The 25000-nt window shown below is 39.4% G+C and overlaps 1 protein-coding gene across 2 annotated transcripts in view; it reads right to left on the bottom strand.

Annotated features, from left to right (window-relative positions):
• fam172a (family with sequence similarity 172 member A) overlaps positions 1-25000 on the bottom strand; it is a 176581-nt gene that overhangs the window by 66305 nt on the left and 85276 nt on the right. Inside the window, exon 6 of one of the 2 annotated variants that reach the window (XM_048594968.1) lies at positions 23951-24638. The exons of the other annotated variant lie outside the window; for it this stretch is intronic. Coding sequence (XP_048450925.1) covers positions 24597-24638 — 42 coding nt within the window. The 3' untranslated portion in view covers positions 23951-24596. Of the gene's footprint in view, positions 1-23950; positions 24639-25000 lie in introns of those variants that run through there. 2 annotated transcript variants of the gene reach the window in all.

The raw sequence follows: 25000 nt of genomic DNA, 5'->3' as shown, positions 1-25000 counted from the left end.
ACGGTCCTCCTCACAGTTTACAATGTTCGAGGACGAGGAGTTCCTTTCTTAATCCACTATTGTCAATCCCTTCTAGTTGTCTCTTACCTTGGAACAGGAAAGAAGCGGAGTTTCATATCATTCACAAACTTTGAACCGGTGTCCTGTACACTAGATTTATATCATTAATATATCAAGAAAGTTTTTTCCTAAATCCCAGTTTTCCTCTAATTTAGCAATTAACTAAGCATTACATTAAGCGAGGGTACATTTTATTGAAGCCTTAATTAAGGTTATCCTAGCTCTGAAGGACACTGTGGCAAGTTAATTAGTATCTGGCTTCATCCAGTCCTTTTTTAAGCTGGGGTCAATTCCTTTCAGGGAATATAAATGGAGGTCTCACTTAGCACTTTGCTGTGATGGGAGTACAGAGGGTAGAGATGGCGGTTTTGTGAGTTAGACAAGATACAGGGGAGGGGGAAGGAATGTATCTGCTGTGGTACATATGAAATAATGGATGCATCATGAGTTGCAGATGAATACAACTGTACAAACTGTTGCCAGCTGGACAAGCTTTAACCCAAGCGTTCTGAAATTGAGTAGTGGCAACATCCATTACTTTAGAGGTCAACGACTATGTGGATAGTATGTTTCAAGAAGTGGTTACATTAAGTGCTCAGTCAGAGAGAGAAAGGTAGTCTAATAGAACCTGGAGGCTGAAATAATCTTCGTCGTTGATCAGTATTTTATTTTGGATACTTGTAAGGGTGATGGTGCCTCAGGCTAATATGGCCAGATCTAAATTAATGCACCCCAGGCTTCTCAGCTATATGGGGTGGGGGAGTAGAAGAATGGAAGAGCAATAATGATAGCTGAAAGATCAAGCAGGCACTTCTACGTGATCATCAATGTGACCCCTTTACAGTATGTTGTCCCCCTGGTGCCAAAAGGGTAATCAGCCAGAGCTGTGGCCAATGTCACTACCAACGACTTGGGTAGAAAAAGGAGCTAGGTAGGAGTTTGAAAGGTAGGAGAACTAAAACAGTAATCTCAGAAAATCTCCCAATCCCACATGCTAGTGAACAAAGAAATACGAAAACTGAGCGAGTGAACATATGGTTGGAAAGCTTGCGTGGTATGGTGAATATCAGATTTCAGCAGCATTAGGACCGCCTCTGGGAAAAGTGGAACTGTACAAGGTGGCTGGTCTACATCTGAGCAGGACCAGGACAACTATTTTTGCACAGAAATCTGCCAGTGCTGCTGAGGGTTTGAACTAAATTGGAATAGGGACGGACACCCGATGGCATATTATCAGCAACTGGAGTACAGAGACTTGGCGAGTAACTCTGAAAGACAGAAGTAGCAGAGGTCAAAAACTGTACAGCACACAAAACTGGCAGCACTAAAAGGCATATATGTAAATTCTGATGAGCCAAGGGCACTAGGCATGACAATATCTTTGCTATAATGGAAAGTTGACTGAAAGAGAGGCAGGTTAGAGAAGGAAATGAAAAAAGTGGGATGAAGCATTGTTGGTTAAAGAATCAAACAGGTGTGAGGAGGGATTATGTATGAAATGAAGCATTAAGTAAGGCCTTAAGTAGCTATAAGTGTTAGGTGTGTTCTTTAGACCTCCAAATACTGGAAAAAAGTTAGAGAAGCAAACACAGAGGTAACTTTGAGTGCAAAAATAATAAGGCAATAACAGTTGGGGACTTCACTACCTAAATATCAATTTAGGATACAAACAGTGAATGGGGTGGTTTACTCCCACCAGTCCAAAGATGTGCAGATTAGGTGGACTGGCCATGGGAAATGCAGGGTTATAGGCATAGTATCTGGCTGGGATGCTCTTCGTGGAGAACTCAGCAGGAGGCAATCAAAAATATGATTCCGTAGGCATCAATGTAATAATGTCTCCACAAAGAAAAAGGTTGATACTGTTAAATCTAGAGTCCCCTGCTTATTGAGAAGAATACATGCATTATAAATATAGAAAATAGAGCTAATGACAATCTCATAAAAGTAATACTTAGGAAATTTAGAGAAGTATAGAAGAAACAAGGATAAAGTGAAAAAGGAAATTAGGGAAGCAATGAAAGAATACAAAAATACAATTAGTCAATAAAATTAAGGAAAATCCAAAAATATAGTTTATCATTACATTAAGAGCAAAGGGATGATTAAGGGAAGGGTAGGGCCTATCAGAGGTGTACATGATAAACTGTGTGGATACAGAAGATGTAGGCAGGGTCTCAATGAAAAAAAAAATGACTTCACAAAGAGAGGAATGAAAGACATTTTAGTTAAAAAGGAGCCTTTTTAAAAAAAAAACATATTCAGGGATGTGAACCTTGCTGGCTGGTCTAGCATTTATTGCGTATCCCTATTGCCATTGAGAAGGCAATGATGAGCTGCCTTCTAGAACCACTGCAGTTCAATTGGTGCATGTACACCCACAGTGCTGCCGAGTGTGGAATTCTGCCATACTGACACTGAATAAATAGCAATATATTTCCAAATCACAACAGTAAATGCCTTAGAAAGTAACTTGCAGGTGGTAACAAGGTGTAGACCTGGATGAACACAGCAGGCCAAGCAGCATCAGAGGAGCAGGAAAGCTGACGTTTCGGGTCTGGACCCTTCTTCAGATGCTGCTTGGCCTGCTGTGTTCATCCAGCTCTACACCTTGTTATCTCAGATTCTCCAGCATCGGCAGTTCTCACTCTCTCTGAATCAACTTGCAGGTGGTGGTGTTACCATATATCTGCTGCCCTTGCCGTTTTAAATGATAGTGTTTGTATCTTTTAAAAGTGATGTCCAAAAAAGTTTGAATTTCTGCAGGGTATTTTTAAAAATTTACTCATGCGAAATGGGCATCCCTAACTAGGCCAACATTTGATGCCCATCCATAATTGTCTGGAGGACAGTTGAGGGTCAACCACTTTTTGTGGGTCTGACATCAGACCAGGTAAGGACTACAAATTTCCTTTCCTATAGGACATTAGCAAACTTGATGGGTCTTTAAGGCAATCAACAATAGTTGCATCAGACAAAACTTTTATTCCAGACTTATATTAAATTCAAATTTCACCATTTGTCATGGTGGGATTCAAACCCATAACCTCAGAACAATTGCCTGAGGTTCTGGATTACTAGTTCAGTGACACCATCACCGTACCAACACCTTCCTGATCTTCTTCTTCTACTACTACTACTACTTCTACTTCTACTACTACTACTACTACTACTGTTTGTCAGTGGTAGAGGGAATGAATGGTTGCAGATATGGTGCCAATCAAGTAGGTTGTTTTGTGCTGAACAGTATCAAGCTTCTTCAGTGTTGTTGGATCTGCACTCAACCAGCCGAGGGGGTAGTAGTCTATTATGACCCTAATATAAAGTAGATACTAGAAATCAAGTCTCACTGTTCAACATCACAAATGTGAAAGACAACTAATTTAATCACTGGGATGGTTAATACCTGACTGCAACCACTATCTACAATAAAAAAAGTCACAGCAGCTTTTATTAACAGACAAGAAACAAAGACTTTTATTATAACAAACTTATTCTCTAACATGTAGTAAAAATAGATTATTAGTTACTAGAATGCAAACTTAAACTATATCCCCTTTAAATCCAATCCCTTTCTCATTCATTCACAAATATACCAAGACAGATGAGATGGATTTTCAGGAATATCTTGGATAGAAAACAAAAGTAAAAAGAAACAAAGTCCATGGATCTATAATTCAAATCCAAAGTAGTGGGAGAGGTGGCTCTCTCAGTTCTTTTGGTTTTGGAAATGATTGCACCTTGTTGTCAACTGTAGCGATTTTCAATTGATAAGCAGGTCAGTCGGACCTTGGACTTGGCTTAAGTTACATACGTTCTTTCTTTGCAGAGTTCTCACGGGTTATTTCATTTCATTTCCACTCAAGAAGAGAGCTAGCAATTTAGCTTGCTTGCAGGTTCTTGGAAATTTCAGTCTCAACTGATCTCTCTTCAATTTAGTGCCAAACTGTTACTTTGAACCAATCCAAAAGTTACTGTGGAGCCACTTATTTAAAACTCAAGTGTATGAAATCCAGATGCGCCCAAAATTACATGCTCGTGTAACCACTGAGTTAACACCACACATTTCCACTTTGGCTTTCAGGTGTGTGATTTAAAGCATCTTAACTTTTATTTTCCAGTATATATTTCCAAATAAAATGCGGAGACTCCTTACATGCCCGCAACCTTGGTGTAATGAAATATCATTTTAAAAAACTTTTCATCACAAGGTAAACATAACATGTATACAATAAAACAAAAATTACATTCATTCACCTTCATTCATTCTTTATGCAAGATTTATACAATGTTTCTTTCTTCAATCTTTCACAGCAGATTACATTTTCAATAATGTTTCACCAATACAGCTTTCTTTCTAGCTATATGAACAATTCTTTTAATAATGAACTGACCAGCTCCATCAATATGATCTCCCATTTTAAGTATTATTCTTTTCTAGCAAAGTCAAGGGATTATGGTGCAGCACATAGTGTTTCTTTGTGGTTGCAATGGATATGCACGTCAAAAGGTTGAACAGCCAATAACAATCCCAGAGGGTCTCCTTTTGAATTTAGATTACATCGTCTAATACTCATTTAATGTCGAAGAGTACCACCCCCCACAACTTCCTCTATTCCTAATACATTATCATGCAATAAGACCTCATCCACTCTGAGTCACTAGCATCAAATGCCATTTTTAAAAATGTTTAGTAAAATCAGGGCAGCCAACACTGGTTCATTCATTAGGATTGCCTTCAGCTTCTCAACCCGTTTGGCACTTTTTTGACCATATTACTTTTGCCTATTTTTGCAATAATCTTTTAGTTGACCAAGTTCAATCAAGTGATTTTCCAGCATGTTGTGAATCTCCATTCCACCTGCACTTGTTTTTCTCATCTTAAATAATGATATTGTTTTATTGCTACTTATTTCCCCTATATTCATACATACTTTGTTTGTCATTCCCCGCTACACTTACCGCCGGGCATACTTGCTCCTTCTGATTTTCCTCTCTACAACTGTGTTGCTTTAATGTGTTTATGTGGCATAACAAATTCTTCTTCCTATGATCTGGAGTATCTACCAGGTAAGTCAGTTGAATGACTATATTGTACGGATCGCCGAATTTCAGAGCCTTATCTCGTAAACATAACAACGCTAACACTTTGTGCCCTATTTGAAATGTTCTAGCTGTAGGATACTCATCTGCCCATGCTTTCGTTTTTGCCTGTGAAGTTGTTAAATGCTCCTATGGCACACTGCATGATCCTGTGTGACTCTGTCTAGAAACACGGGCACATAATCCAACACGGAAGATCCTTCCTTTAAATTAATTATAAACTTTTCTTTGAACAAGTTTAAATGGAACTCTTATCTTTTGATCTATTACAATGGACTAAACTCAATCAATTGATTTAGGGCATCTCTGGTAGTAAACAATAAAAAAAATCTAATCCTTTGTCCCAATTCTGTGAGTATTTGTGACAACATATCTTAATCATTGTCTTAATGTCTGACAGCATCTCTTCAAAGCTCCCTGTGTTTTCAGATAATAGATACTGGACTTCAACTGTTTTATACGTATTACTTATAATGTCCTGAAAAGGTTTACACAAGTTTTAAACATGATTTGATTCCATTTCCAGTTATTGTCCATAACAAATAAAACTAGCTAATCTTTCCTCCATTACTTTGGCTGTCATTCCTCAAACGAATAGCTTCTGGAAACCTGGTGATCAGATCCATAAGTGTAATGATATACTGACGTCCTGCTTTTGTTTTCGCTAACAGTCCCGTGTAGCTTACTTATGTTCTACTGAATGATTTTTTAAAAATTAATTTGGGTATTAAAAGGTGCCTGTCTGATTAAATGTTGAGTATTTCCCATTATCTGACATGTTTGACATGATTTACAGAACTGCATCAAGTCCTTATGAAATCTTGACAAAAGAAAACACCCATTTATCAATGCTCAAGCTTTCCATTTTCATAAATGTCTCGCCATAGGAATTTCACATGCCCTTGGAATAACTTCTGACAAAAACCGAGCTGTACCATTATGTGATGAATAGTCATCCATCCCTCTTGTGCAGATGTGAGGATACCTCCACTTCATCATTAAGCTCTATTTTTAAACAGAATAACATTCTTGAAAGCTTTCAGTCTCAACTTCAGTGACAGCTGATTATGGTAACTTGCTTAAGCACATATCTGCATTCTGAGCCTCAATTAAAAACATATTAAGCTCTTCTTTTGAATTAACCTAATCCTTAAAGTTTTTGTTACTTTAATGTCCTTGTTGCATTACTTTAACCACTGATGATGAACGTGGTTTAGCCGTTGCTCTGGTTATCATTCACGATAGAAAGATAACTGAAACTTGCTCCATCTCCTTAGCCTCACTCAAGATTTAAGTGATTATAAGCAAAGATATAACTTTCGTTCCAGTCAAATCATTACAAGAGAGTAAGTCAATTCTGTTTTTGGGTAATCTCTGAACAACCACTGCTCTAGGCCTCAAGTCACACTCCAAGTGTATTTCTTTTAAATGAAAGAATGGATATATACTTGCCAGTTACTTATAACACTTTGTTTGTCCTCCAGAGAGTGCATTGAAACCCATTGTCCTTCTCCAGGAAAAGAGCTTGAGCAGCTCCTGTATTCCTTAAAATTTAGCTATAGCATTTGAAGTAAAAAAAAAACCTTACTTTAAATAAAATCCTTGTACCTCTCATCTACCTTATTCGACTCTTTGCTGTCTCAGCAGTATTTACCTTCTGGTTTCATAATTGTAGTTCAAGGTACGATTTGACTTATGGAATTTAAATTTTGAGTTGCTTATCAGACTCTCTATTACGAATCCCAGTTAAGTCCCATGGGCTTTCCACGCAACTTCTAGCATTTTGAACAAAAGTGTTTCACTTCATTATAATGAAAACATTTGGGTCTACAATTCTCACTTCCATCTTCAGCAACACTCTGTCTGGTCTGAGTAGGAAATCTCCAGCATTTGTAGCTGTCTCTTTTTTACTCTAGCTACTTGCCTTCATTTGACTCTCCCATCTTCTACCTTTTTTGGGTTTATGGAAATGATGGAAAAAGGTTTCCTTCTATGAATCAGCACACAAGTGTTCCAGCCATTTCAGCTGCAGTTCTTTGGTCTTCAACATGTGTTCTAACTAATAAAGACTGTGAGTAGAGTGAAAAGTGTATGATGTCACCACACAAAGCTAGATATCAGCTAGATAAAGAATCTTAAGAACAAGGAAGAAAGATAGAAAAAACTTCAAAATTAAACTTTGCAGTAATTATAATACTGTGACACCTTCTTAGTTTTAAGTAGAAAATAAAGTAATAAAGCTGAAAGTTCAAACATTATAATCTTTCCTAAGTCCTTAGCCATGGTGGGAGCGCACTTCGAGGAATCAACTTGACTGGAAGTCCACGTTGAGCCAAGAAACTATTACAATGGGACGAGCTGTTACCTTAAGTTTCAAAACCTTCATCTGTATACCCTCAGGAACTACTTCATATGCAACCAGAATATCTATTTTGTTTATAGCACTATAACCTATAGAAACCTCCTCTAAAAGTGAAGCACAAATAACATGTGCTCTACCTGTTAACCTGCTCTGCATGGGCACTGTCCAGCTTTCCAGCTTTCTTCAGCCATTTCACATGCTTTGCTACCTTTTCAAAGATTGACTCCAAAAACTTTTCCTCAAATATGGTAGGATCTGTACAAATTTAAACATTTCTTTCAGTCAACTTTAGACTATGGCTAAGATTTTTATCATTAGAAGTTTTTTCTACATCTGAGGCCTTTCTCTAAACTGCAGCATTCCAACCCAGTGTTCTTTATCTTTCTTTCTCAATTATCTGTCCTCTTTACCTTTTCAAAGTAAGTTTCAGCTTCTTATATTCTCTCTTTACCTTTCTTTTCTATCAGAAGTTCAAGTCTTTTCATCTCCACCTCCATCTAATTTAATTCCAACATTCTTATCAAGCTGCTTCATTCATTTTTCATCTTCAAGCTGTTTTAATTGTAGCTCAATCATAACTACATCCAATGAATCACTACTTGCAGTACTTAGTCCTTCCATCAAACTCAAATGCTGTGATTATTCTTTGAATAATCGCTGCCTTTTGCAGGAAATTCCATCTTTAACTCCTTTAGCAATTCTATGGCCTTTGCCTTCATTAAATCTTGTAAAACAGACAGGGATATCTCCTCCGTAAGCAGGATAGTTTCAGCCATTTCTAATGACATCTTCTTTTACAGTGACTTGGAGACAGTAAGGACTGCAGATGCTGGAGCCAGAGTCAGTAGCTGTGAAGCTGGAAAAGTACAGCAGGTCAAGCAGCATCCAAGGAGCAGAAAAGTCAACGTTTTGGGCTGAAACCCTTCGTCAGGACTGAGGAAGGCAGGGGAGCCCAGAAGTAAATAGAGGGAGGGGGCTGGGCCTGGGGGAAGGGTGGGTGGGATGGTGATAAGTGCATGCAGGTAGGGGCATTTTGTGATTGGTTAGTGGGAAGAGTGGAGCGTATAGGTGAGTAGGGAGATGGACAAGTTAGGTTAAGTCAGGTCAGGTCAGGGAGGCAAGGAGGAGGGGAGGGCTGGACAGGGGAGAAGGCTTGGGTGGAGGGATTTTGAAGCTGGTGAAGTCAATATTGAGACCATTGGGCTGCAACTCCCAACGCGAAATATCAGGTATTGTTCTTCCACTTTACGTTTGGCCTCATTCTGACAGTGGAGGAGGCTAAAGATGGACATATCGCCAGAGGAGTGGGAGGGTCATTAAAATGGATGCAACTGGAAGGCTGGGCTGGTTGATGCGTGCAGAGCGCAGATGCTCTGCAAACCGGTCCCTGTGTCTACGTTTGGCCTCTTAGATATAGAGGAGACCACATCGGGAGCAACAGATTCAATAGATCAGGTTGGATGAAGTGCAGGTGAATCTCTGTTGGATCTGGAAGGATTGTTTGGGGACTTAGACGGAGGTGAGGGGGGAGGTGTTGCATCTCTTGCATTTGCAGGGAAAGGTACTGGGGGTGGTGGTGAAGTTGGTGCAGAATGTACAGCTGAAAAGGGAGTCATTGAGTGAACAGTCCCTGCGGAAAGCGGACAGGGATGGGAAAGGAAATATCTTTTTAGTGGTGGGGTCTAATTATAGGTGGCAGAAATGTCAGAGGATGATGCGTTGGATTCGGAGGTTGATGGGATGGTACTTGAGGACTAAGGGGAGTCTATCCTTAATGTTGTTGGGGGGAGGGGTTTTGAGGGCAGAAGTGTGGGAATGGAAGAAATGTGGTTGAGGTCATCCTTAAATACAGAGGAGGGGAAACCAAGGTCCCTAAAGTAGGAGGATGTCCTGAAGTAGAACGCCTCATCCTGGGAGCAGATGCATCGGAGGTAGAGGAATTGAGACTATGGGATAGCGTTTTTGCAGAAGGGTGGGTGAGAGGAGGTCTAGTCAAGATAGTCAGTGGGTTTGAAATGGAGGTCAGTGGTGAGTCGGTTTCCGGAGATGGAGACAGAGGCATCCAGGAAGGGAAGGGAGCTGTCAGAAATGGTGCAGGTGAATTTAAGGTTAGGGTGGAAGGTGTTGGCAAAGTTGGTGAACTGCTCAAGCTCCTCACTGGAGCACAAGGCAGCAATGATGCAGTCATCTATATAGCAGAAAAACAGGTGAGGGATGGTGCCGGTGTAGTCGTGAAAGAGGGAGAGCTCCACGAATCCTACAAAGAGGCAGGCACAGTTTGGGCCCTTGCAGGTGTCCATAGCCACCCCTTTGGTTTGTAGGAAGTGGGAGGAATCAAAAAATTGTTGAGGGCGAGGACCAGCTCTGCCAAGCGAATGGAGTAACCAATAAGTGAACACCACACAGTTCCACTTTTGCTCGGATTTATTTATTTTAAAAAATCTAATCATCGAAACTTACTCCTAACTACCAAAAGCCCAATTACCAGTTACAAAACACAAACCAGGAGTTTAATGGAATATTCCCTATTTGTCTGGATGAGTGCAGATCCAAAATCAAACTCAAAACTTGACACCATCCAGGACAAAGCAGTGTGCTTGATTGTTTGTGGATGTGATGCCATTCAGTGCCTACACCACTGATGACCAGTAGCAGAAGTGTTTATCACCTGCAAGATGCACTCCAGAAATGCACCAAGGCTCCTTTAGACAGCATGTTCCAAACCAATGACCCTACCGTCTAGAATACTGTGTTCTGTTCTGCTCACCACATGACAAGAAGGATGTGACTGCACTGGAGGGAATTCAGAAGATATTCACCAGGATGTTGTCTGGGACGGAGCACTTCAGCTATAAAGAGAGGCTAGATAAGCTGGGGTTGTTTTCTTTGGAGCAGAGAAGGTTGTGGTGGGACCTGATAGAGGTGTATAAGATTATGAAGGGTATGGACAGGATGAATAGAAAGCAACTGTTCCCCTTAAAGGGTCAATAACAAGTGCATAATTTTAAGGCGAATAGCAGGAGGTTTAGAGGGGATTTGAGGAAAGTTGATGGGATTCTGGAATGCTCTGCCTGGAATGGTAGTCGAGGCAGTAACCTCAAAATTTAAAAAGTATTTAGATGAGCAGCTGAAACGTCATAACATTCGAGGGTATGGGCCTAGTACTGGAAAGTGGGACTAGTACAGATTCAGTGGAGGAACGAAAACATAAGTTGCTGGAGGCTCAGCAGGTCTGGCAGCATCTGTGAAGAAAAAATCAAAACTGAGTTGAGGAAGGGTCACTAGCCCCGAAACGTTAACTGATTTTTTTTCTTCACAGATGCTGCCAGACTGCTGAACTTCCAGCAATTTCAGTTTTTGTTCCTGATTTACAGCATCTGCAGTTCAAAAAGAACAATTAGAGATAGTCAATAAATACTAGCACCAGCCAGCAAAACCCACACAAGTGAATGAATAATAGAAAATAGTCCTCTGGCACAAGTATAGAAACTATGAAAAATGGCAGGGGGGAATGGACCAGTGCATCCTGCAATTTTCACTATCACTTCCCTCAGTAACCTTGGATGCAGCTCATCCACAGATGGTGCAGAGTCAATTGTAAGGAGACTCAGAGCATCCATACAGTGCAGAATGGGGCCATTCAGCTCAAAGTCTGATCCTACCCTCTGAACAGCATACCACCAGACCAGTCCCAGCTCATTACCCTATCCCCATAACCCCAAATTTTACCAGGCTAAATCGACTGAGCCTGCACATCATAGTCGTTATGAACAACTTAGCATGGCCAATGCACCTGACCTGCATATCTTTGGACTGTGGGAGGAAATCCATGCAGACACAGGTTGAACATGCAAACTCCACACAGTCACCCCAGGCTGGAATTGAACGCGGGTCCCTAGCCTGGTGAGGCAGCAGTGACAAGCACTGAGCTATCATGCTGCCCCAGTTTGTAACCCAATACCAATACCAGATTCTGATCAATTTTGAACCTTTCTAGTGACTCACCTCCTTCCCTTTTCATCGTAGTCAACTGCTTCCTTCATAAAAAATGCTGCAAAACATTCATTAATACTGCAGCCATGCACTCACTTCAAAGGGTAAATCCCCCTTTTGGTCCCTACCCAGCCCCAATCCTTGTTTTATCATAGTTTTACTATTTGTGTTGATAGAAGACTTTAGGATTCCCTTCTAGATTAGCAGCTTCAGAACCCCTCTTTACTTCTATCATATGCTTTCCACTTCCTTTCTAAACCTTCTATATTCAATCTTGCGTTGCATTTACTCCCCGCCACCTGTCGGGATCACATTTATTTCCTCTACTTTAATCTCAACCTCTTTTTTCATTCAGGTACACTGCATTTGTTACTCCTAGCTTTCCCTTCTGAGGGAAGATACCTTGACTGTTTGTGAACCACTTATTCCTTGATTTTTCAGCAACAGGTTTTCCAAGTCAACTTTGGCTCCAGCTTATGCTGCTCAGATCTATCCTTTCTGTACTAACAGCAGCTCTCCCCAGGTTTGTTATTTTCACATTGGAATGTTCACTGTTTTTTATTTAGTGTCATCCAAAAGCTTATAATACTGTCCCGAAATGTCTGTCTACTGTCACGTGATGTACTTGGCCCATCTCATTCTCAAGAACCATGCTAAGCAATATCTCCATACTCACTGGACAAGACACATACTGGAGGTAGAAAAGTCTCCTTTACACAATCTAGAAAAACTTGGCACTCTCTGCTCTTTACATTTCCTTTATTCCAGTCTCCCTTCAAATACTTAAACACTCCCATTATTGTTACTCTTTAATGTTTACAAATCTCTGTAACACCTTTACAGATTTGTTCTTTTAAACATAGGAGCAGCCTTAGGCCATTCATAAAATGAGGTTCACTAGCATCACATCTTTACATTAAAAGGAATGAAACTGGATAAATCATCTCAAACTGACTCCAGCACTGCACAATAACAAACCCAGCAAAGCCATTCTTACTAACATCTGGAGGTTTGTGTCAAAATTGGAAAGGCTGTCTTTCAGGCTGGTCACGCAACAGCCACATCTGGGATACTGTCTGCAGTTTTGGTCTCACATCTGAGAAAGGCTTGCCAGACTGATTCCTGGGATGACAGGACTGATGAATGAAGACAGACTGGACTGGTTAGAGCTACATTCACAGGAATTTAGAAGAAAGAAGAGGGACCTCATAGAAACCTATAACATTCCAACAGCACCAGACAGGGTAAATGTAGAAAGAACAACTGGGGAGTCCAGAACCAGAGATTAGATTCAAAGGTTGAGGGGTAGGCCATTTAGGACTGAGATGTGAAGAAATTTCTTCATCCAGAGAGTGGTGGAGTTCTCTGGCACAGAAAGAGTTTGAGGCTAAAGCTTTCAATGTTTTCAACGAGAAAAATAGAGTTCTTCGGGCTAAAGGGATTGGAGAATATAGGGACAAAGTGGGAACAGGGTGCTGTTGGATGATCAGCCATGGTCATACTGAATGGCGGAGCGTGCTCCAAAGAACCAAGTGGCCTATTCCTGTTTCTATGTTCTGTATTTCGACAAGTTAAATCCGCAAATGATTTAAACTGACAAAGGTGCCAGAGACAGGAATTCCGGTGTGAAAACTTTACAGGGTGTGTTTTTGAGTACCATGCAAAAGCATTTTTTTTTTCCGATTTATAAAGGAGTGTTTTGGATTAATGGGATTACACGTTTACTGGGTGTTTAAAAATTTTTGAATGTGTGTTAGAAGTAGATTGTTTGGTTTACTCTATTTTATTATCTTTTCTTTTATTGTTAAGCTTCTGTTTATTGTTAAGGCAAAATCTGCAGCATGTGTGCTTATGTTTTGGTGACAGACCATTTTGTTCAAACCAAAACAAATCAAAATAATCTATTAAATCAGGGTTGAGTCTGGGATCTGACTTGTTGAGTATTAGCATCAACTGGGATTACAATACTTACCAATCAGCTACCTGTCCATCCATTTAGTGCCCAACACCTCAGTTCTCACTGGTTTCTCGCTCCCTCTCTGGCACTGCTCCTTATCTTGTAAAGCATCAAACACAATGTCTGAAATGGCAGGCATTTAAGGTAAGAGGGGAAAGTTCAAAGAAGATGTGAGGGGGAAGTTTTTTTTTACACAGAGTATTAGATGTCTGGAACGTGCTGTCAGAGGTAGTAGTGGAGGCAGATACAATAGGGGCATTTAAGGGGCTTTTAGATAAGCACATGAATAAGCAAGGAATGGGGGGATATGGACCATGGGCAGGCAGAAAGGATTAGTTTAACTTGGCGTCATGTTCGGCACAACATTGGAGCTATTCTATGTTCCTCCACTGTTCCAAATTTCTTCACTCACTAAATTCCCAAGTTTAGAACTCTGTTGAAGCTGTACTCCGTCGAACTGGCCTCGATGTTATTTAGAAAGAAGATACAGACATATGATAAAACAGCAGAGATAGGCTAATTGGCCTCGAGACTGAATCATGATTCAATATAATCGGTTTGTGTTTTAAATTCCATAGTGTCCCATCTACCTACAATAAACAATCGTCAGACTTGACTTCACTTATTGAGCGTGCATAAATGGAGGTTTTGTGTGATGGGGTACCCCTGTGAGATGACCAGATTGCACCTTAATGACTCAGAATTAAATGTTCCCTCAGAGGCTGGCAAGTATTGTTGGGGAACAGTTAAAGTAATATGGCAGGGGAGGAGGTAGAAAACAGCAGATAGGAATAATGAGATCAAATTACAGTGAGGTATAAACAGCAATAAAGTTAGTAATATCAATAAAAACTGCAGGGATAAGATTGAGAAAAATAGCAGAAGTGACAAAAGCTATTAAAAAGTACAGTAGTAAATGCATGGAGTTTAAATAATGTGGTCAGTGACTAGCACACAAACTAACAAGGGATTATGACAGCAAATATGACTTAATTAAGGCATGAATTTGGGCTCGTAATATTTCTGCTTACTAGTACTCGGGGAAAAACCTGGTAGGCATGTGGCAATATTGTTAAGGCTAGTGTTATATTTCTACATAGAAATAATATACTAGAAATTCAAGGGATTGAAGGAATTTAAGGAACAAAAGAGCTATTACACTGCTGGCAGCCTTGTTAAACAAAAACTCAGTGTCAAAGAGATAGATGAACAACTTTATTAGCAAGTTTCAAAACTAGGCAATCAAACTACAGTAACATTAGAAGACTTTAATTTCTTAATATAAAAAGCGGGGAAAATATTTAGTTTAAGGGTAGAAACACAGAAAAACAAAAGGTAGGAGTAGGCTATTCAGTCCTTCAAGCCTGCTCTGCCATTCAATACGACCATGTTTGATAACCCAGCTCAACACCATACTCCCACTCTCTCCTCATATTCCTTGATGCCTTTTCTGGCTAGAAACTTATCGATTTCTTTCTGAAATCTCTTCAGTGACTAGGCCTCTGCCACATTGTGATTGATAATTCCATCAGCTGAGTGAAGAAATTTTGCCTCACCTCAGTCCTAAATGGTCTACACCGTTTCCTGAGGCGGTGACCTTTTGTTCTTGCTAGGAGCAACATCATCCCCGCATCTGAAATAAAACAAAGAACTGAGGATGCTGGAGACCTGAAACAAACAAAAACAGAAATCGCTAGAGAAACTCAACAGCTCCGGTAGCATCTGTGGAGAGAAAGCAGAGTTAACATTGATTCTGTTTTTTCTCCACAGGTGCAACCAGACCTGATGAGCTTCTCCACCAATTTCTGGTTTTGTTTATCCCTATAACTGGTCTGTCCAGACCTATCAGAAGTTTAAGCGTTTCATTGATACCCCATCTCATTCTTTTAACCTGCAATGAATACAGGTCTAGGCAACACAATGTCTCTTTATACAGCAAACCTGCCATCCCAAGAATCAGAGATAGCAAGAACTGCAGATGCTGGAATCAGAGATAACACAGTGTGGAGCTGGAGGAACACAGCAGGCCAGGCAGCATCAGAGGTGCAGGAAAGTTGACGTTTCAGGTCGGGACCCTTCATCAGAAATTTTTTTTCTTTCCAGAGGGAGGAGGACAACTTCTTCAAGGTGGGCATCCTTGGAAGAGGCTTCCCAGTGGGGTTATAACAACTCAGAGATAGCAAGAACTGGAGTTGCTGGAGACAGAGACAACCCAGCATGGAGCTGGAGGAACATAGCAGGCCAGGTAGCACCAGAGGAGCAGGAAAGTTGATGTTTCAGGTCAGGACCCTTCTTCAGAAATGTCAACTTTCATGCTTCTCTGATGCTGCCTGGCCCGCTGCATTCCTCCAGCTCCATACTGTGTTATCCCAAGAATCAATGTGGTAAAGCTTCACTGTACTCCCTCTATGACAAGTATTTTCTTACGACCAAAATTGCATTCAGTGTTCCAAGTGGCGTCTCACCAAAGCCTGTACAGTTTCAGCAAGACACCCTGTTCCTAAACTCAAATCCTCTTGCACTAAAGGCCAACATGTAATTTGCCTTCCTAAACCAAATGCTGAACCTGCAGGCTTGCTATGAGTGATTGGTACACAAGGACTCCCAGGTCCCTCTGCGTTTCACCATTTTGAAAATATACTTAAAGTTAATAAGGGAGAAATCTTGGATAGATTGCTGGCACTTAATGTTGACAGGACCAGATAAGATGCACACAAGGATTCTGAAGGAAGCAAGGGTTGATATTGTGGAGGCACTGGCCGTAATTTGGTGGTGGGGATATTTCTAGAAACAATTATCCAGGACAGAATTAATAATGACCTGGAAAGGGTGGTTTGATTAGTAACAGTCAGCATATATTTCTAAAGAAAAAAATAGTATTTAACAGACTCGCTGAAGTGATTTTTATAAAGCAGTAACAAAAGGGTCAATAAGGATGACGCTGTTGACACCATATACATCAAGGCATTTGATACCATGCCATTCAACAGACTTGTAGTAAGTTATAGGTCAAGGTATTAAAGGCACAGTAGCAATATGGATACAAAATTGGTTGAGTGATAGGAAACATACGATAACAGTAAAAGGATACTTTTCAGGTTGCTGGGAGGTTTATGGTTGAGTCCCGCAGATAGTATTGGGACCCTTGCCTTTCCTGATACAGATTGATGATCTAGATCTTGGTGAGCAGGGAATGATTTCAAATTTTTAAGATGACACTAAACTTGGAATAATTGTAAACAGTGCAGAGGACAGTTTGGAACTTCAAAATGACATTGACAAATTGGTGGAGTAGGTAGTTAAGTGTCAGATGAAGTTCAATGCAGAGAAGTGTGAGGTGATGAACTTTGGTTGAAAGATCATTGAAAGATGACAGAAAATGGTGGGTACAATTCTAAAGGAGGTGAAGGAGCAGAGGGACCTTGGTGTATGAGTGCACAGATCATTGAAGGTGGCAGGACAAGTGGATGTTTACCAGGATGTTGCCTGGAATGGAGGAAAGGTCTTACAAGGAAAGGTTGAGAGAACTAGGGCTTTTCTCTTTAGAACGACGAAGGATGAGAGGTGACTTGATAGAGGTGTACAAAATGATCAGAGGTATAGATAGAGTAGACAGCCAGAGATTTTTTCCTAGGGTGGAGGTAGCTTTTACGAGGGGACATAGTTTTAAAGTGAAAGGAGGTAGATATCGGGGAGACGTCAGAGGTAGATTCTTTACTCAGAGTGGTAGGGGCGTGGAATGCATTGCTGGAGAGGGTAGTGGAGTCAGCCTCATTAGGGGCATTTAAGCGGCTATTAGATAGGCATATGGATGATAGTATAAGGCAGCGGTGGAGGTTAGATAGACCTTAGGTTTCAGGTAAAAGTTTGGCAAAACATCGTGAGCCGAAGGGCCTGTACTGTGCTGTACTGGTCTATGTTCTAAGTGGAGAGAGCAGTTAATAAAGCATACAGTGTTCTCGGCATTATTAATAAGGACAGAGTTCTCAGAAGAAGACAGAATTAAAGTACTTGTTTAATAGCACTGTCATTCCCTATTCTCAATTCTCGTTTTTCAGACTGAAAGGGACTTTCAGTTTTGCTTTAAACATACAAAAGGATGAAATAGGGAAGGAGAGAACTATCAAACACATGCTGAGCGGATCAATAGATTCTTAATACATGGTAGGAAACACCGTCAGAACTTGTTCAAAAACTGAAGCAAAGGAAATCAAGTGTGTTATAATAAAAGATTATTTAGCTGAGAAGATTATTTAGCTAAGGCTAACTACAAGAGAATTCAGTTTAAGAGTAATTATGGAAAGCTCTAGAAAACATCAAGGGTAAAATCTGGTCAAATGGTTAAGAGTTCATTTCAGTGATTTGTGAAGAAACCTAAAACAAATAGACTGAGAAAGGCATTTGCACGGACAACTGGGCGGTTTTCAACTAGGCGCTTGGTGAGAACGTCTTTTACCTGTTTATCTTAAAAATATCATTAATGTACTATTAATAGCTGCAGGGAAGGAAAAGAGACTCAGGAAAGGTGTCTCATTCCTACCTAGAGCTCTTGATGTGGGATCTGAGAGACCTCCATAGACAACAGCAAAAAGGCCAGCCACTCAAACCGAACTAGCATGCATGGAAGAGGCCAAGGAAATTGTCATCATTAACAAATATTATTCATTCATTCTATCCACAAAGCCCACCTTCAAACATTCAATGATGGGGTTTCTCTCCTTGCAGAAGAGAAGGCAAAGGTAAAGACTAGGAAAGCAGGTCAGGTGTTTGGGGATCATTGTGGTAAAGAGGGACATGCAATGACAACTAATTTGACAGTATGTCATCTGACCAACTGGGAAAGAGGCCTTGTTCCAATTGGCTGTAGAAGTCAGCAGACATCTGCTTTGAAATTTGAATTTTGAAATTCTCTCAAGTTGAAGCATATTCATCCTCTCCTTGTGGTTTGCATGTTGAGAGTCTCAGCTCCTTACTGCTAGATTTTTGTATGCATTCGTTCTACCCCATGGAATGGTACAAGTGAGAAGGAATCTGGTGCTGCTGGTATTATTATTCATTATGATCCTCAGGTATACATGGTAGATCTGCATTTTGGTGAAGGCTGATAGCAGCTAAAGGTGAGTGAAATACAAAAAAATAGAGGAAATAACTTCCAAGAAGTGGATAACCACATCTCAAGAAGTGAAAGAACACATTCTGAAGTATTGTGAGCATGAAACTCACTGACAGCTCTTCAGCTTAGTCTTCAGTTTTACTGAAAGAGCACTTCTCACTGTACATTTGGATGTTTGACCCTGGAAAGTTACAATAATGTTACAAAAAAGCTTGCAAAATAGTTGTGTTGCATGTTAAAGGCAAAATACCTAGTTAGAACAGAAATAACCAAACAGCCTTTGACCCTGCAAAGTCGTCCATACTAACCTCTGGGGCCTAGTGCTAAAATTGGGAGAGCTGTCTCAGGGACTAGTCAAGCAACAGCTCAACACAGTCATACCAATGGAATTGTTTCTTACAACCAATTTCTTAGACAGCACCATCACCATCCCTAGGTTGCCAGCAGTACAGACACAACAGCGCTGGTGGCATACCATCACGTGGTATACCATTAGGAGGGAGTTGTGCTAGGAGTCCTCAAGATTGACTCCAGATCCCATCAAATCTCAAGGGACCAGGCTAAACATTAACAAGGAAACCATCTACTCATTAACACAAATTGCACCTTCCTCAGCCAAAGAATCAGTGTTGAATCAGACAGATAATGTTGAAAATCTCTTGGAGGAAACATGGATAGTGGTAACAGTGCAGAATATAATCTGATGGCAGATTTCAATGTCCATCACAAAGAATGGCTTAACAACACCACCACTCTGAGCTGATTGAGCTCTAATGTTTTACCTGATAGCTCCTAATATTCCCTGCTCACTTGCAAGCATGTCCAGATGAAACACAAAGCTCAGGGAAGTAACGATCCAGGCCTGACATCTATTTTACGGGGTTTAACACCCTGCAGGCCACTGGCCAGTACCTTTCTCGCTGACTAAAATTACCAACCACTGCTTCCATCTTTGCAGCATTTAATTGGGAGGCAATTTCTGTTTATGCACTACTAGACATCAGGATTTTGACAATTTCTACCTTTGTGGCCACCCGTAGCCCCACTCACATACCTGCCTGCAGCTGTGGCCAGAAGCATCCCTCCAGAGTGGTGACCATTCTTTACTTTTAAACTTATTAAAGTTTTTGAGAGCACAATGCAAGGTGAGTACCACTTCTCTATCCCTTACTTGTAACAGCAAGCTGTGGCTCCTTCCATGCTGGAGGCCCTCTTAATGAGGTTCCCAGTGCAAGAACCCACCCATTGAATGCTGAGAAACCCTCTGCTCACACTTCGACAATTCAAGCAAAATCACTGTCAGACACCTGCTCGAGATAAGCCCATTTGACCCCAGCAAGAGTCCTGATGCAAATCAAAACCCGGCCCTGGATTTTTCAATGATGCTGCCAAAGAGTAGCATTTTGATGTGAAATTCAAGGGACAAATAGCTCTGGTACAAACATGGCATTTTTCTTTGGAGGGAGACAGTAGAACATTTGAATTTAATACGCTCATTATGGCAAAATAAACAAAACAGAAAAGAAGGCTATTAACAACCATTAGGGTTAAAAATCATGCAGGAGACAAAGCAAGCACTGAGTGACGATTATCTTGCAACTTTAGACGGAACTTCAAAATAAATTTATAAACAGATATGTTAGGTGTTCAAGGTTAAGTAGAAAAATGTTAGGCACCTTAACAAATCAAAGGGAAATGATTCTGTAGAACCACTCACTACAAACCAAACATGTTGAAGGAGAGGATGAGAGATAACAGAGTATATAGAAAAGAACTATTCTTCCCAGTAAGTGGGTCAGTAACCAGACATAATAGATTTAAAATAACTTGCAAAATATCTAGGAGGCTTATGAGGACTGTTTCCATTTAGACTGCTGTCAAACTCTATCAAGCTCTACTTGGGATGGTTGTAGAAAATGACTCTATAAATAATTTTAACAGGAAGTTGGACAAGTACTTGAAGATAAATCTTATCGGGTACGGGACAGTAAGTTAGCATGGGACGAAGTAATGACTATCGTTTCAATGAATCAATACAGACATGTTGAGCTGAATGGCTTCTTTCTGTTCTGCAAGTTTCTACCATTTTATCCCAGTAATAAATTGGTGAAATAATCAAACACATGGTAGATGAAATTTAAGACAAAGGAGTGTGACGTGCCCTATTTTTGTAAGGATAATCAGGAAAGACCATGTGTCACAATCCACGTTGGTACTCTTGACACTGTCAGCACTAGAAAGGAAGTTCTGCTGAAAGACTTTGAACAATTAGGAGTTATATTTAAAAAGCAGAACATCACTGGATTATACACATATCTGTTGGCTGTTGTCCTTCTACATGGTAAATGTTGTTTGGAAGGTGTTGTTGAACAATCCAAGGTGAGTTTCTATAATACATCTTATAGATGGTACATACTGTGGCCATGATGAGGTGGTGGTGGTAGTGGAGGGATTAAATGATGAAGCTGCCAATCAAATGCTATTGTTTTGTCCTCCATAGCATCAAGCACAGGTATAAACAGCTGCATGGTTTCTTCTGTGCTATATTATTCTATAATTCTATGATGGAGGAAATTACATGGATGCTAAAAATTATATTGCTGATTTTAATTGAGTGTGGATTTGTGCCAGAGGATAAGTAGCCTATGTAGCAACCATTTAAAAAAAGGAGACAGAGCTCATCTGCATCTTTTTAAATGGGCTAATTAACTTAACATTTGTGATGATGAATTTAATTTTATTTTAATTGTATTTAGTTTAGTTTAACTAAGGAGGAAACTACCTAGGTAAACAGTAAATAGAAAAAAAAACATGGATATCAAGAGGTGCAATTATGCTTGGCAAACCTCTGAATTCTTTGATGAAATTATAAATCCAGTATATCAGGAAAATGCAGTGGATGGAGCACAATGGGCTTTAAGAAAGGCTTTATGGTATCACATGAAGACTACTAGAGTTGATTAAAATATACATAATTAAGTAGTGAATTAAAAATACTGGAATAACAATAGCAAAGTAAGAGTTATAAGCAATAAACAGTGCGGTTAGAAATGGATTGCAAGGCTCCTTAGGATTCAGCTCTGAGGCTACTTTGGCTCATTGCCCATATCAATGGTTGAGATATAGAGTAATATAATCAGGCAATGTCCTGGTGGTATTATCGCTGAACTAGTTCAGAAACACAGGTGATGAACTGCAGGCCTGCAATCAAATCCTGCCTTAACAGACGATGGAATTTGAATTCAATAAAAATCTTGAAGAACCTAATGATCACCAAGTCAACTATTGGAAAAACCCATCTGGTTCACTAACCCCTTTAGGGAAGGAAAATGCTAGCCTTATCTGCTCTGACCTAATGTGACTCCAGACGCATAGCTATGTAGTTCACTCTTAACAGTCTTCTGGGCAATTAGGAAATGGGAAATAAAGGCTGGCCTAACCAGTCTCATCCACATCTCGCAGATGAAATAAAAGAAAATTCACAATTGAAACTAAAATATCTTGTATAGTTAATTCTTCACTATGTCAAAGGAAGCCAATATTAATAACATTCAGGACTGAACTAAAATGTTACAGACAAAATTCAATACTAGTAAGAATTAAGTGATGCATTTTGAATTTTTTTGATTTTAATCATAAAAAGCACAGACTAGCAACAGCTAAGGTATAATGCTGAGTCGTATCAAATCTTATCAAGATGTCAGTGTGAACATTTTGTGCTATATTGAGCAAGTTTGGGGCCAATCTTTGGAAAGATGAATATATGCCACTTTCCTCCAGAAAACTTCAACCACAAACTTATGGAGTTTCCTGCCTCCATGCCCTTAAGGTACTACCTTTCATTCCATGATTTCTGTCAGCAGCCCTTCCACAAATGCAGGTTAAAAAAATTAGTTCCCTTGCTATGATACAATGATACAATATTTAGAGCTTTAAAAAGGATGTACCAGGACACCCTCCCTCCCAAAAACAACACGCAAATTAAGGACATTTTTAGTGTGTAAGTAAACCTGTGTGATTAATAAGAGGTTCTAATAGGGAATATGAACATTATTGACAATTACACACTGGCAGGGATTAGGACCACTCACAATATTGGGAAATTGTGTGGTCAGTTTGTTGGTTAAACTTTGCATTAGGGATTCCAATCTCAACACTGTACTTTGTATCAATTTTACTTAATTTTCTAGTTTGTGTTTGTAACAAATATTTATTGGCAGAATTCTTCACAGTATTGAAGCAAGCATAGTCTTATACCCTTAATCTATGCTGTACACACATGCGGGCGCGCGCGCACACTCTGTATTAAAACATGTACTCAGATGACAAATAAAGAGGATTTTTGTTTTCCATAAACTGAAAAATGCACAACTGATGACTTTTTAACTTCAATTACGTGAGCCATTTATTTTGTGAAAGTAAAAGGAAAAGCAAGCTTTGTGGATAGATTAACAATAATCAACTGTCATGTTATTCATGGCCAAATACAATTCTACACTTCAGTTAGATGATCACTAAACGGGACGAACAAGTATGATGAGTAATTATTTGTACACAGTGCAAAACCCATGTTCTAGAAGTAAAATCTGAAACTAAAAGAATTACAAGCAATAAGCTTAGCAACAATTAACTCTCAAAAGCTAGAAAAAAGTTTTGGTAATGCCAGGGAAAAATTACATGCTGCACTTTGGACCATATCAGAAAATTCTGCAGTAGGGAAGAACCAAATAAGTTCTAAAAATTAAATTACCTTTCCAAGTTTCAATATTTCACTTTAAAAGTTAAAATATTTCAGTCCATGAATAAAAACCCATAAAAGACAATTGTAGTCAAAGTATTCAGTTTTATGATACATTTTACACGGTATTTTACAAGCTCCCAAAAGGGAACCTCAAATAAACTGTAAAAGATGGGTGATAATGAAAAAGAACACCATTTATTAATTTTGCATAGGTTATCTACAGCCTCAGACATTTCTCCAAAGAGAAGAACAAGCCTAGCTTTCACCACACAACGCCACAGGCAGAATACAAGAGAAACTAAATAAGTGCTTCCCGAAGGAGGAGAAACTGCCTGAAGCATCAAATGACCTACTAGAAACCCTTCAGTCATTATGTTTGACGTTGTAATTTGTTAAAGCCAGTAAAGTAATTTTTTTGTTTTAGTGGAATCTTTTGAGTAAGAGATTACAAACATTTTTTCTCTATGTAATTGTATATAGAATACATCATTGGATTTCTTCTTGATCTTCAACAATTAGGAGCTGTAAGAGATCAAAATATATTTCTTTCCAATTAGAAATATATTTTACTACCAATTGGAAAAATTTAGGGAACGTTAAATATTCACAGAACAAGGTCTTAAAAATCAATTGAGAAAGCTTTTATTTAAAAAAGCCACAGGATTGGAACATCAATGTCAAATTTTCAAAGTCAAGAATAAACTAAGGAAAAACAAATTGTTGGTTTAATAAGTTAAAAATTTGAAACTTTTAAAAATTTTTAACACAAGAATAACAACATTTATATTCTATACTAATATCACAAAAGGCAAAGTAAAAACCAAAATGACAAAATCACCAAAAGACTAGGTCCCAACTAAAAATAGTCCACGAATTGTAAAAGCACGGCAACTCGGCAGCAAATATTTTGGTAAAGTGTCAAATTCTCTTTTGACAAATAGGGAAAAAATAAATCAGAGAAGTGTAGGAACGTTGTACCAGCTCTGCAAAATCTGCCAAAGCTTTCTTTTTTTTGCAATACACACTATAGAATCCTCCACTAATTATTGCATTTTATTGACAGCAGCAATCCCTCGGGAAGTCATTTAAAAAGTTTAACCCCTAAGCAAGTCGTGGCTTCTCTTGCCTTTGAAAGTGTCAAGTGCATTGATTACAACTGCATGAAGTACTACCTTCTACCGAGAGTATCTCACACTGCACATTCTAAAGCACTGCTTTTTCCCCCCTTTGGCTTTGATTCGGTGATTCAGACCACTTCAGCCAATCTTCAAGACAAAAGCGACACATTGTGTGTTGTCTCTTCCATTTTCTAACAGTATAAAAAAGATCACAACAAATAGCACAAAGAAAGAGAAATGCTAGTTAAAAAATGTAACCATTATATGGACTAAAAAAAAACCTGACAATTAAAATGAGAAACTTGATTTTTCTTGCATGCATCTAAACAATTTTTAACCAGCATTGGAATTCCGGTCAGCTAGAAACCCCAAGGCTTTTGACACACTTTCACAAACTCACACCTCCTCCTTTTTTTCTACCAAGTCTCCAGAGCTGTTGCTAACTACCCAGCACGGGCTGCAAACAGTACCTGAATAGTCTATTCTAACCATAATCTTTAATTCATTATTCCATGAACATAAAAAAGGTTATAAGCATTAAATGCTGACTTCA

Source organism: Rhincodon typus, chromosome 3 (assembly GCF_021869965.1).
Source record: "Rhincodon typus isolate 14 chromosome 3, sRhiTyp1.1, whole genome shotgun sequence".
In the NCBI taxonomy this organism is placed as follows: domain Eukaryota; kingdom Metazoa; phylum Chordata; class Chondrichthyes; order Orectolobiformes; family Rhincodontidae; genus Rhincodon; species Rhincodon typus.
Note: the sequence above shows the minus strand (reverse complement) of the source record. Positions and strands in the feature narration are given on the sequence as shown.